Genomic DNA, 14638 nt, shown 5'->3' on the forward strand with positions numbered 1-14638 from the left:
ACACCTTGCTCAAGTTGTGATCAATATTTTGACTTTCTTGTTTGTACTTTATTGAATTTCTTGTTTTAAATTTCATCTATTTTATTCACCAAGACTTGGTCTTATTCTCTTTCTTAGTATTAATTTTTTTGCACCAACACTATTCTCCTTTGTCTTGTCAATTTTCTGCACCGCCAATTTTTTTTTAAAAAAATAAAGAAATTTACGGCTATTTTGAACTGTCACAATTTAAAAAAAATTTAAATTTAAGTGTTGTCGTCATATGGGGTGGCGATTTGGTCTCCATTAGGTGTAGTCGCCACTTAGGAATGTAAAATAAGTGAAAAATAATTATTTTTGTAATTAATTTGAAACATTGATTATTTATATATATTTTTTAAAAACTTAGTTATTTTAAAAATAAATTCACATTGTATTCCCCCTTCGGCAATTGCATTGGAATTTCGTTAGAACTTAGAAGAAGAAAATGAATTGAATTTTTTTGCCGCCTTTCTTTTTCTCCGAATCAATACACAAACATGGCCATCTTTGTATATCACTATACATTATATCATATATCCTTGTAAAATTTTAACGTTCAAACAATGACCACTCTCTTAGCTAGTATTTTTAATCAATCTTCCTCTATTTGGGATCCTTTTTTCCCCTTGCGATAAAATTAAATAAAAATGAAGTTTAATTTAAAAATATAAGCAAAATTTATCAATATACTAAATATATAATTTTACTATACAAACTTGCCTAAGGACACTAGCTAGCCTCTATTTTTTAGAAGTTTCACGCAATCAAAGTTTTTACGATAAAAGAATGTTAACTTGTGCATTATGGACACAACTTAAGAATTAATTGAAGAAAAAATATCTTAAAAATTGTATATTGATTTAATAAAAATATACTTATTTTTTTAGTGTTTTTTCAAAACAAAATTTTTATAAATGGGTTTCTTAATTTGTGTTCTTGGGGCACAAGTTAACATTACCCTAAACAATACAAAATATTTATCCAATAATTTAAACAAAACCGAAGATCCAATAATAAATATATAACTGAACTTGATAAATTAATATTTTATAAAAACTACAAGTATATTTAACTTCTTATTTTTATGTTCACAATAAAAATGTTAAACATTTTTAACACAACATATTGGTTTAATGATAGTAAGGTTTAGAGCATAGTATAAAAATATTTTAGCTCAAAAAACTATTAAAAATTGTATAAATATTTTAATCCGATATTGATCCATCGATTATCCAACTTTAACTTCCCTTTACAACCTGGTTGACTCTGATCCGGTCAAAACATGTACACTCTCACATCTTTTTACGTACAAAAGAAATATCTTCAATTTCCCCTTTCAAAAAGTATTACCCATTAATTACAGCTATTAGAGTAGTAAATATAAAATTAGTATAAATAAAAAATTCAAGCTAACGTTTGAAAAAACCGTCCACGCTATATCACCTTCGTTTCTTCTTCTTCCTTCGCGAAACCTGACTTTACTTGTCCAAAAAGGCGTCAATCTTTCTTCCTTCTTCCATTTTTCTTCTCTTCACAAAAATCTAGGGTTTCAAAACTTCTTAGTAACTAGCACCTGAAAATCATCATCCTCGTCTTCTTCTTCTTGTTCGAGATGACGACTATGGAGAGCTTAATCGGATTGGTTAACAGAATCCAGCAAGCTTGTACTAAGCTTGGCGATTATGGCGGTTCTGACAACAACACGTTTTCATCTCTCTGGGAAGCTCTTCCTTCCGTCGCCGTCGTTGGTGGCCAGGTAACGTATAACGTTACTTGAATCTTCTAAACACTGAATTTCATTTCTGATTTTTTGTTTAATTTATTTATTTGTTTGTTTTTGGAAATTATTATAGAGTTCTGGTAAGTCTTCGGTTTTGGAAAGTATCGTTGGACGTGACTTTCTACCTAGAGGATCAGGTTCTTTCTTTTTCTCTTCTTTTTTTCAATTTTGGTTTTTAGATTTTCCTGTTTTTTTTTTTTTTATAATTTTTTTGTGTGGTTTATTGGCTTATGTTAGTTATTCTATTCGGTTGATTTTGGTAGTTTTTTTTTTGTTTTGTTTGTGATTTTGGAGTTGATGTGTGTGTTTGTGAATTGAATTTGAATTTGAATTGCAGGGATTGTGACGAGGCGTCCATTGGTATTGCAGCTTCATAAGATAGAAGATGATGAAAGGGAGTATGCTGAGTTTCTTCACAGACAAGGGAGAAAGATAACCGATTTTGGTAATATTGTAGTCTAGTTACTTACCTTACCTCTTTACCCTGTTTGTTTTCTTCTTTTTATGTTGATGCTTTTTATGAGATAGTTGAGACTTGTATTGTAGACATGGTTTTAAATTGTGGTCGCAGATGCAGTTGTGGATGCTGCGACTGCGGTCATTGTGGCTATTGCGATGTACATTGCGGGCGTTGCGGGGGGAATTTTAGTTGGGAGGTGTTTGAAATATACCGTTAAAAAACACTTGATGTTAATATTTTTCATTACATAAAAAGTAAATTGAATTTTGGGATTATGAAGTTTTGAGTTTTCATGAACATACTTGAAAAAACAACATCGGTGAAATTGTCTGATGTGACTTCTAATGGCGATCAGACGCGCAATTTTAATTCACACTGCAATTGCGGTTTTGCGGCCACAATTGCAGTTGCGGAGTGCAATATAAAACCATGATTGCAAATTCTCTAATTATAGGAATAAATAAGATACTCTTCTTTTTGTTTCCTCTATTAATTGATGGGTTGCTTGTAACTGAAGTTCTCTTCTTTTTGTTTCCTCTATTAATTGATGGGTTGCTTGTAACTGAAGTTGAATGCTTATTGGTTGCTTGTATCTGAAGTTGAATGCTTGTTGGTTGCTAAAACAATTGATTTTGTTTATATAGCTGTATATTATCTTTATCTGTTTTTGTTATGTTTTAGTTGTTGGCATGTGTATTTCGTCTATAACTTTGGTGGCAGATTTTTTGCTTTTCTCTCTTAGATGTAGACTCATTTTCTTTTTTGCTAAATTATAGCATTAATTTTTCAAGTGATTTTTTTTCGTCATTATTCATGGACTAATAGTCAAGCTTACTGGTACATTAATTTGTATGATATTGCTCAATCTTTTTTAGTGTATTTTGTAAATATGAATACTGTTTTTGCAATCATTTTTAAATTCGGTTTTCCTTTTGCAGCTGTAGTACGCCAAGAAATTCAGGACGAAACTGATAGGGTTACGGGAAAGACAAAGCAAATATCTCCTATTCCAATTCATCTTAGCATTTATTCTCCAAAGGGTGCGCTTCAATTGTTGTCTATTTCCAATAAATTTAGTAGAGTTTGCTGTAAACTTGCGGTTGACACTTCCACAGTTTACTTTTGAAATAGAGAAGAGTAGCCTGGAGAGATGAATTTTCCAAAGACTAGAATGACATTAATTGTTAGCGGAACATCCTAAATATATTTTTATAAATAATATGGTTATTCAGCAGCTGTTTGCCAACATTTTAATAGGACAGGAGGATTAACACCTCCTTTAATAGGATCCACGTACTCTAGATGGTTGTATCTACCTCTTGCAATTTACTCTTGAATGTACTTGTGGATGTTTCTTTAGTTTCAAGTGTTTAAGGTTTATAGTATAAATTAAAAAAAGTTTTTTGATTTTGATTTTTAATTTACTTCACATTTTTTCCATTTGATATCTAATTATATATTTATTATTTTACTTTGCATTTGATTAATGTATGGATCTAAGGAGAGTAGTTTTTTAACTGTTATTTGAAGTCTACCTGTCATATTGTGTGTTTCTTAATTCAGTTTCTGTTTTTTTGAGCAGTTGTCAACCTAACTTTGATTGATTTGCCGGGGTTGACTAAAGTTGCCGTAGGTATAATCTGCATTCTACTACTATTTTAAATAGTTTTATTTTGAAATTAATTAATTAAATAAAAAATCTGTTGTACAATATGATAAGCTTCAGTTAAATTGTTCGCAATTACGTCATTTTCAGATGGACAGCCTGAGAGTACTGTTGAAGATATTGAAACTATGGTTCGATCTTATGTTGAGAAGGTAAAATGAAGTTTTTCCATTTTGTCTTAATTTATCCTCATTCTTCTGGTTGAATAATTTGATTGGATGATGCACCAAAATACCATGTTAAGGAAAATTTGATGATATATGGTTCGGGAATGAATGTTTGATGGTAATTTGGTGAAGAACCAATAAGAAAGTAAGCATTGTTACCAGATCGGATAGATGAAAATGGTAAATTGGGTGAGTGGCCATGCAAGACAAGATAGTATTAGGAATGAATTTTGTAAGTTTTGGAGAGAATGTTGGGATAGCATCTGTTAAAGAAATTATGGGAGTCTCATTTTAGATGGTTTTTGTATGTGTGGAGAAGACCCGTAGTTTATAAGCACTGTCAATGAGGGTTTAAGCAGAGAATAGTGTAATAGGTAGAGATTGAGAGTACAGAGAAAATTATAGAAAAATCATTAAGTGGGATTTGGATTTAATGGTCTATCACTATATATGGTTTTCAATAAGACATTATGGCGTTGATGCTCTTTTCATTTATGCTTATTGCATTGGGGATACAATTATAAACTGCCTATTGCCAAATGAAATTCCTTGCTATGTTTCTATTAGTGCGGGTACCATTTTATTACTTAGAGTATGTTTGGATTGATGGAATGGGATAAATTTATGTTCCATAGTTTGTATTTATTAAAAACTGATGGAATGGAGCAGGAACCGGATGGAATGCATTCCATACTTTCCATCATCTTTTGTACCCTCTATTTTGGGCGGAATGAAAAAATTGCTTGATTCCGTCATACAATACCCAAGGCTTTGTTTGGATTGATGGAATTGGATGGAGTGGAGCGTAATGAGATGGAATGAAATGATATTCCATTATTTCGATAGTTAAAAATTGGATGGAGCAGATTGGAGTGGTATGGATTCCATTCCATCCCCTCCGATCTGAGCAGAATGAACAATTTGTTTTGTTCCGTCATAAAATTTCCAAACATAGCCTAAACAATGGAATGACATTTTTATTCCATTCCGCTCCTTTCCATTCCACTCCGCTCCACTCCATTCTACTCCGTTCATTTTACAATATCCAAAACTTAGCGTTAGTTCTTACTAAGACAGATTAACAAGAACCAATAATTTATGCTTTTGGCAGCCTAATTGTATCATACTGGCTATATCTCCAGCCAACCAGGACATAGCAACTTCTGATGCTATCAAACTTGCCAGGGAAGTGGATCCCACAGGTATTTTAATGTTCCATGGATTTATTGCTTCTTACCTACGTCTAAGTAATTATTGTCACTAAAGTCCTTGTGTGTAAACTGTCCAGGTGAAAGGACATTTGGAGTATTGACAAAGCTGGATTTGATGGACAAAGGAACTAATGCATTGGATGTAATCTCTCTTATTCTCTCTCTGGGGTATGATTCCTTGTATAATTATTGTCTTTTCACCTGTTTTTATTTCTTTTAGGTCCTTGAAGGAAGATCTTATCGTCTACAACATCCTTGGGTTGGTATAGTAAATCGATCTCAAGCAGATATCAACAAAAATGTTGATATGATTATTGCCAGACGTAAGGAGGTTGAGTATTTTGAAACCAGTCCTGACTATGGCCACTTAGCCAGTAAAATGGGTTCAGTATACCTTGCAAAACTTCTTTCACAGGTTAGTATTATGAAAAGTTGTTTGCCTTTAATGAAATATGGTATAAATTTAATAAGGTTTGATCATTTTGTAGCACTTGGAGTCAGTTATTAGGGCACGTATACCTAGTATAACATCTTTGGTAAACAAAAGCATTGAAGAACTTGAATCAGAGATGGACCATCTTGGGAGACCAATTGCTGTTGATGCGGGGGTGAGAGGTTTACATTTGTAATTATTTCAGAAAGAGTATAGGCTTTTTAATTTTTATACATTCATCAGAATAATATTTATTATTCTAACTGTATCTTTCTCTTTTAGGCTCAACTATACACCATCCTCGAACTTTGCCGCAAGTTTGAACGGATATTCAAAGAGCACTTAGATGGAGGGTAAATATACATGCTCTACCTTTGCTCTATTATTACATATGTGAATTTATGGGTGGACAGCATCTACTGTTTGTAACTTGATGGTTTTGGCCCATACTTGGGGGGAAAAAAGGCTTTTTTATTCTCAGCTTACTGAGATAGCTTTTGGAACAAAGAAACAGTGATTATTTTTCATAAAAGAAAACTATTGCTTAGAGTACACTTACTTCAAACTTGATATTCAATTCTTTTTACTATAATCATCAGGCATGGATTAACAGTGCTATATTTGTCGAGTTATTCTTTGTTTTAGATGTCTCAGTTCAACAGTGCTATATTTGTTGAGTTATTGTTTGTTTTGTTTTCACTTTTGGTTCTTTTTGAGAGAAAACTACATACTGCTATGCAATAGATTTGGTATACCAACTGTATATTTAAGCAATTTGGAATGATTGTTGTGAAATCAGCTTGTTATCTGATGGACAAGTTCATAGGTCTCTTTGGTTACACAATCTCTTTTTTATTGCACAGGCGGCCAGGAGGAGATAGGATATACAATGTCTTTGATAATCAGCTTCCTGCTGCTTTACGAAAGCTTCCGATTGACAAACATCTTTCTCTTCAGAATGTGAAGAGAGTGGTGTCAGAGGCGGATGGTTACCAGCCACATTTAATTGCCCCAGAGCAAGGTTACCGACGACTAATTGAGGGGGCTCTCAGTTACTTTAGAGGCCCAGCCGAAGCTTCAGTTGATGCAGTAAGCAAGTCTTAGATGTTTTCTTTTTTCTATGTCAAAGCTAAAATGAATGAAAATATTAAGCTGTATCTCTCTGATTTGGATGTAGGTTCACTTTGTCTTAAAAGAACTTGTGAGAAAATCAATAGGTGAAACTGAGGTAAAGTTTGTGGATTCATTTTGTAGCAACCATGTTTGAAATGTACTAGAATATTCAATGAAGCTCAATTTTTTTCTATGAACAGGAATTGAGACGATTCCCTACTCTTCAAGCTGAATTATCTGCAGCTACAAATGAGGCTCTAGAGAGATTTCGTGAAGCGAGTAAGAAGACAACTATTCGGCTTGTGGATATGGAGGCTTCGTATCTTACTGTGGATTTCTTCCGGAAACTTCCTCAAGAAATGGAGAGAGCTGGTAATCCAGCTCAACCTTCTAATCCAGCTCAGCCTACTAATCCAGCTCAACCTACTAATCCATCTAATCGTTCTGGCCCAAACCCAAATGACGATCGATATGGTGAGGGGCATTTTAGAAGGATTGGATCAAATGTGTCATCCTACATAGGTTTAGTGTCAGACACACTCAGGATCACTATTCCAAAGGCTGTGGTATATTGTCAGGTCAGAGAAGCAAAACTATCATTGCTAAGCTATTTCTTCACACAAATTGGGAAAAAAGAGGTACTCTTCACTCTTCGGAACACCAACAATGCAAATGGCTAATTATGAAAACATACACTTATTTACAAATTACCTGTTTTTGTTGTTTTCATTATATCACTGAGATTTTGTCTGCTATTAATGAACTATCACAGTTGTTAGACGAAGATCCTACAGTGATGGAGAGAAGACAACAATGTTTTAAAAGGCTTGAACTATATAAAGCAGCTAGGGATGAGATTGATTCGGTTTCTTGGGTACGATGAGCTTGGTTGCTATTTAACTGTCTTCAGTTTTTGCATTATATGTAGTTTATAGCTATTGACTGTGGGTTGAGTGAACCCAGATATGATTTTATAGTTTGTATTATTTTATTGTTCAGCCATTTTTTATTTTCTAGATTTGTTTGACCATGTTAGTTGATTGTTATTTGTTTATTGTTCCAAGAGTTGATATATTCATCTGCAGCAACATGGACTACGAACATTTTGTCAAAATTGAAATTCACGTTTTTTGAATAATTTCTATATTACAAATTACAATTCTGTGTCTGTATCTGTGTTGTGTAGAGTTGTTTATTTAAATAGGACTCGTGCAACCTTGTGTCATAATTCTACACATGTTAAAGAATTTATACAAAATAGAAATTTTATTCTGAAAAGTAATTTAAAACTTGTAAGAAAGTGTAAAATTTTGAATTTTTTTTTCTTAAGCAACCTTCACTTTTCTTTCTGTTGCAAAACTAGAAGAAAAATAATAAAAATTTAGGAAATGCATTTTCCATTATCATTTGGTAGCATTTGATCTTAGTAGTTTGGAACGAGTAAGAATCTACTCCATTTTTTAAATTCCATTTTTTTCTTATTATTATAATTTTGTGCGTATATTACACGTATTTCTAAGACATGTGACACATTTATTATTTATTTAACTTTATGCACACAAAATTATAGTAATGGACCTCTATTTCTTTTTAGGAAATGGAATGGATTCTTACTTTGTTTGAACATGCTCAATGTATGCCGAAACTCGGAAGAAAAATAATAAAACTTTCTAAAATTGATTAAATAAATTATAGAAAAAAAAGCTAACATGTGCCTCAAGTGCACGAATTAATAAGTTATTTATAGATATATTATTTTGGAACACGTGTATTAAATGTGTTGAAACTTTAAATATGATTTTATTGCATTTAATTATATTTAATTTTTTTTTAATTATATAAAAATGTGAAACATGGTAGATTATATAAAAATGATTGGATACTGAAACATGGTAGATTGACATTCATTTTGATTATATAAAAAATGTCCGACAACTTAGTATGATATATTGACCTAACATGCTTTAGTTTGAAAGGAGAAAGGTAGAGACTCTCACGATATACATATACAGTTGGAGAAATTTCATTTGATGCGGAAGTATCAACTTTTCGGATTTATCTGTCTCTGACATCGCCTTCTCGAATTCATGTGTTCTCTGTTATCCTAAAATTCAAGAAATAGTGAAACATGGTAGATTGACCTAACATACTTCAGTTTGCAAGGAGAAAGGTAGACTCTCGCGACATAGAGTTGAAGAAACTTCATTTGATGCGAAAGTATCAGCTTCTTGGGTTTATTTGTCTCTGACATCGTCTTTATGAATTCATGTGTTCCATGTAATCTTAAAAGTCCATGTTACCCTAGATGTTACATTTTTTAGGAGACCCCTCAGACCTTTCACTACTTCCTTTATATTTAGACCACGTTGTTAGATATAACCATCAAAATGACAAACTCATATAGTCCGGTCCGCAAAACTAAATAAATCAGAGGACTTTAAAATTAGAGTTCATATTTTTTAGATTTTTTAAGCCTAGTCCTAAAAAGTATGCTACTAATTAAGGTTAGTCTTAATCACTATGCTCTAGTATGACATTCTTGAAACGTTTCAAGAAAAACTTCATTCACACCTTGAAAGTAAATTCCTTACTAAAATATTTTCTTCATTGAATCTAACTGCATTAAGCCTATCATCACAATTGCCATTATTTGTCGCACTGTCAAATTCATCAGTCATTTAATCTTTCTCAATGATGTGTTCCTTACCCTTCTCTTGTGTGATAAAGACATTGTTGAGTAGTTCACTTGTGGCATCACCATCAACAATAAGTGTAGCTCTTGGTTGACCTTCACCCACATCTTCATCAAAATAATCCATCATCTCCACCTTACTATCATCAAAATCCTTCATAGATCCATCATTTGATCACTAGAATTATCAACCTCTTCGTCACATTTCTTTTCCTTCATTTTATGTCTAGCCCTATCTATAAATTTGACCTCTCTTGTAAAAGGCTTTAATTAATTTTTTATATGAAAAAATATTTCCAAAAATAATTAGATTAAATGATCAATTAAAGTCGCTACATTAATGAAAATCAAAGGTTAAAATTTGAAATAACCCTTCTACACTTACTCTTGGAGTGAGAATATATATATATATATATATATATATATATATATATATATATATATATATATATATATATATATATATATATATATATATATATATATATATATATATATATATATATATATATATATATATATATATATATATATATATATATATATATAATGTACCAATATATCTATCATATTACTATCATAATTTATATTTATGATTTTTTATTATTGAAAAGATCCTAGTCCCACATTAATTGAACAATAAATTTTTAAAAAGTTATATATAATAACATTCACTTCCTTTACAAGTAAGTTGTAAAGTAAGTTTAGTTGTGATCGGGAGGGGATGAAACCACTTGATGCCAGAACTCTCCGAACCGAACTAAACCGGTGGTATAAAGAAAAAAAAGAAAAAGTAAGTTTAGTAATAATGAATTAAATTCAACGACATTTTATAAATATTTTTTAATATGGTATGAGAACCTAAATTCTTCATTGATTAGACACTAAAATTAATTTTTTTTATAAATAAAGTGGCATTCATACTTTATAAATAATTTGAACTTTAATTCTAATATTTATCATATTAGTTATTAGAGATGAATTTTTTTAAATGACTAAACTTTTTATATTATTATATTTGAACCGTGATCACATAACTATAAAATTACAAATATATTAAACAATATTAGTAATAATAACACATTATTAATATAATATTTATTTTAATTAAAATAATTATTTAAAAAAATATTATTTAATATTACAAACCTTCTTATTAATATTCTATTGAGTATTTTTGTGTTGATGTGATGTTAATTTTTCCATATTCTCAAAGGAAGAGGTTTGTGATAATCAGCCGTAAATAAAGTATAGTTTACAATTATTCTACTTAAAATTTGAATTCAAAATTTTTAAAAAAATTTGTTTTAAAGTGAAATTTACACTAATCATATGCATTAAAATTATTTAATTAAGATTATGATAGACTTAAATTTAAATCTAGATAAAGCAACTATAAAAAGGGAGGAAACAAAGCAACCAAAAAACCGAAAAGAAAAAAAAACAATATTCCCTAAATATTTCAAAAACAAACTATAAAAAGGGAAGGAGGTTTGAAACCCTATGATCCATAATCAATCTTCTTTCTCAAACCCTGTGAATCAAAATCAAGCTTCTTCTTCAACAACAACAACAATGGCTCTTGATCAAGACACCGAAGCAAGTGACAAGAAAATGTTCACGGCAGTCGGCAACGCCATAACACGACTATTTTTGGTGCTTATGGCATTTTTTGTTGTGAAATTCTTTCCAAGTTTTGGTATGACCGATTTCATCGCGAATCACACTTTTCTCATGGGAATGTTACTTATCGTTGCACACTCAATGTTTCTTATCTACATGCTTCACATAACCTTATCCAGTAGTCCTGTGAGTTGTCATGGTATGGTGCGAAATTTGGTGAGTATGGTTATTACAGCTTTTGACTGTGTCTTATTTGGGTTGCTATTATCTACCATCATCGTTGCAGTCGTTATTGGCATAAGTTGGATTGTTACTATCTCTATCATTGTCGTGAAAAGATGGAACGAAATCGTGGCAAAGGAAATCGTGGCAAATTGATTCAAGAAAGAATTTCTTCAAGATTCAAGAATGTGTGGATACACAAGTGTTTCGTTATAGTTTTCTAGGGTTAAGGTTTTTTAGTCACTTTTCTATATAGTTTTCTAGGGTTTAGTTTTTTTTAGTCAGTTTTCTAGGGTTTAGATTTTTAGTCAGTTTTCTATGTTACTTTCTGATAAGAATTTCTTACATTGTGGATACACAAATTGCATTAGGTATTCTGTTTTTGTAATTTCCTTTATCAATGAATATGAATTTTAAGCTTCATTTTCTTCTCTATTCTTTTTCGATGTAAAAATTAGTTCTTATGATGGTTTTAAATTTTACTAGTAATGTAATGTGGAATAATGGATACAGTTAACTCAAACTGTATTAAACTTCTTATATTGTTCGAGAGATAAAGAATTATGTTTATTCCTAAACCCTTGGATAGGTGACAGAACTTTAAAAGAACAATACCCTGATTTATTTGAAATTAGAACCAGAAAAAAGGGACCGATCGTAGAAGTGGGGAAGGATGATGGGATTGGTAGATTGATAGTAGCAGAGGTCTTAATGAAGTGGAGGCTCAAGAACTGAATGAATTGAAGTCAGGCCAACAAGAACTGAGCAGGATAAAAGACTTATTCGACCCGATCAAAGGATTCTCTGTCAAATCGTTTTACCGAATCATACAAACAACTTCTCATTCATTGGATATCTCACAGCAGTTGGCAAAGGGAATGCAGGTTGTGTGGCAATCCTGTGCTCCGACAAAGATTGGCGTTTTTGGATGTCGTGCTGTACATTGTTTTCCCCTCTTAAAGTTAGAATGTGTATTTGCCCTATGATGTTTGGTTTTGGTTGTCTTAGAAGTATACCAGAATCTTTAGAGGAAGAAGCAAGTTGTGTGGCTATTTGAGCAATCTGTGTTTCTAAAATTTTATTATGAAGGCCAAAGAATCAATAGGACTGGCTGCCAGTCCCTGTATCATGAACATATGCTTAGTTATACCAAATGAAACCAGGCAATATAGGCAGCTTTCATAATAACAATTGTAAATATGTTTTCTGATAAAGGGTTCTATTCGACTAACATTTAGCTTATTGTTACGATTCCTAATAATGTAGAGAAGAAAGAAACATCATATACTAAATCTCAGTATTTATAAAAACAAGTGTATAATTGAGTACTTTTGTATTTTGTAATAAATCCAATATATAATTCACATAAGCAATACTATAATTTAATTATTCAGATATCTAGAGGACATTAACTCGTATGTATAAGTTGTCACATTAAGAAACTTTTAAACTACCATTTAAAGAAATAAGGAAAATCATTTCATGTTCTCTAAATTAATAATAAGTATTGGTAAAGGTGAAAGGATAGAGTTGGCACATGGGTTAAGCTCTTCCCAAGAGTATCCATGATTATTTCGGAGCTTCCCTTTTCAATCACAAGTGATCTTAAGGAATAATTTGAGATGTATGATCCATGTGAAGTTGTTTCCAACTTAGTAAAATTCACATCATATATAGATCATCCCAAAATTAAAAATAAGCTTTTAAAAACTTCTATTTTAAAACTATGGGAACTATGGCAAATGGAAAACACTTTATCAATTTTCGTCTAATTTAAACCATTACGGAAAAGTTCGAATATGCGTTAAACCAATGTTATAACTTATATGCGATGATAATGATATTTCAACAAATAGCATGTTTGAATCTAATTATATGATACAATAATGATGTCATGTAGACTTATCTTTTATGAGTACATATTTATATTTATCTAATTTTTCATTATAGGAAAGATCATAATCTCACATTGATTGAACAATGAATTTAAAAAAAAATTATATAAAGTAACACCCTCTTCTTTTGTAAAATCGATTTTGTAATAATGAGCTAAATTTAACTATACTTTTTAATATAGTATCCAGACCTATCGATCGAACTATCAATTATTTACCTTTTATATTCACACACCAAAAATATTAGTGGTGAGGAAATATGTTGAAGATCTTAAAGTTCACATAAATTAAAGATAAAATTTAATTTAATATTAGTGGTGAGGAAATATGTTGAAGATCTTAAAGTTCACATAGATTAAAGATAAAATTTAATTTTTTTTAATATAAAATGACACCCCCTTAATTTATAAATCAAATTTATAGAATGAATTAAACTAATTAAACTTGTCTCTATACAAGTTATAAAAGGTTGTTTTTTCTAAATAATTAAAATTCTTCATACTGTTATACTTGAACCATGACCACATAACAATAAAATTACAAATATATTAAACAATATTATCGATAGAGTTTTCAGTAAGTATCTTCTTCGTGAAACCCTAAGAACCAAAATCAAGCTTCTTCTTCAACAACAACAACAACAACAACAATGGCTCTTAAACAACTCAGCGAATCGCTTGACCTGACATTGTATATCGAAGTCAGCAACAACATAACACGCCTATTTTGGATACATCTCATATTTCTTGCTGTGGAAGTCAGGCCACATTGTGGTATGGCCGATTTCGTTGCGAATCACATTTTTTGCCTGAGATTCTTACTTATCCATATACACTTACTGTCTCTTTTCCCCATGCTTGATACGATCTTACGCAATACTTCTGTTAGTGGTAGATGTATAGTGGAAATTCTTGTCAGTTTGTTTATTGCATCCCTTGTCTGTGTCTCGTGTGCGTTTATGATTTCTACCATCACTGGATTACTTGACGCCGTCTCTTGGATTGTAACGATCTTCATTATTGCTAGGAAAAAATGGAATCATATTGTTAATAGATGAGAGTGATGAAGACTGATGTGGCAAATTGGTTCAAGGAAGAGTTTCTTCATGATTCAACACTTTGTGTGGATACTCATTATAGTTTCTTAGGATTTATTTATTTTTTACTCAGTTTTCTATATATGTTACTCTCTGATAAGAATTTGTGATACACTGCATTACGTATTCGTTTTTGTAATTTCCTTTATCAATGGATATGAGTTTTAAGCTTCAATTTCTTGTCTATTCTTTTTCTTTTTCGATGTAACAATTAGTTATGATTTTAAATTTTGCTAGTAAGTGTATTAATGTTCCTATA

General features: G+C 31.1%; 1 protein-coding gene across 1 annotated transcript; it reads left to right on the forward strand.

Annotated features, from left to right (window-relative positions):
• Positions 1–1418: 1418 nt before the first annotated feature.
• LOC131616141 (phragmoplastin DRP1E-like) lies at positions 1419–7939 on the forward strand. The gene is made up of 15 exons (XM_058887393.1): positions 1419–1777; positions 1875–1938; positions 2139–2246; positions 3200–3301; positions 3844–3894; positions 4018–4079; positions 5206–5296; positions 5383–5447; positions 5526–5720; positions 5794–5913; positions 6021–6091; positions 6602–6827; positions 6916–6966; positions 7052–7489; positions 7624–7939. Exons 1-15 carry the CDS (start codon positions 1634–1636, stop codon positions 7732–7734), a joined length of 1899 nt encoding a protein of 632 aa, XP_058743376.1. The 5' UTR covers positions 1419–1633; the 3' UTR covers positions 7735–7939.
• Positions 7940–14638: the final 6699 nt, after the last annotated feature.

The sequence above is a fragment of the Vicia villosa genome, linkage group LG7 (assembly GCF_029867415.1).
Source record: "Vicia villosa cultivar HV-30 ecotype Madison, WI linkage group LG7, Vvil1.0, whole genome shotgun sequence".
Lineage (NCBI taxonomy): Eukaryota > Viridiplantae > Streptophyta > Magnoliopsida > Fabales > Fabaceae > Vicia > Vicia villosa.

What these genes read in the sequence shown, in the direction of transcription:
- LOC131616141 (XM_058887393.1), top strand. Translation starts at nt 1,634, where the DNA reads ATGACGACTATGGAGAGCTTAATCGGATTGGTTAACAGAATCCAGCAA. An exon ending in CTTTCTACCTAGAGGATCAG is followed by an intron (nt 1,939 to 2,138) that starts GTTCTTTCTTTT and finishes TTTGAATTGCAG; the next exon opens with GGATTGTGACGAGGCGTCCA. An exon ending in TTGCAAAACTTCTTTCACAG is followed by an intron (nt 5,721 to 5,793) that starts GTTAGTATTATG and finishes ATCATTTTGTAG; the next exon opens with CACTTGGAGTCAGTTATTAG.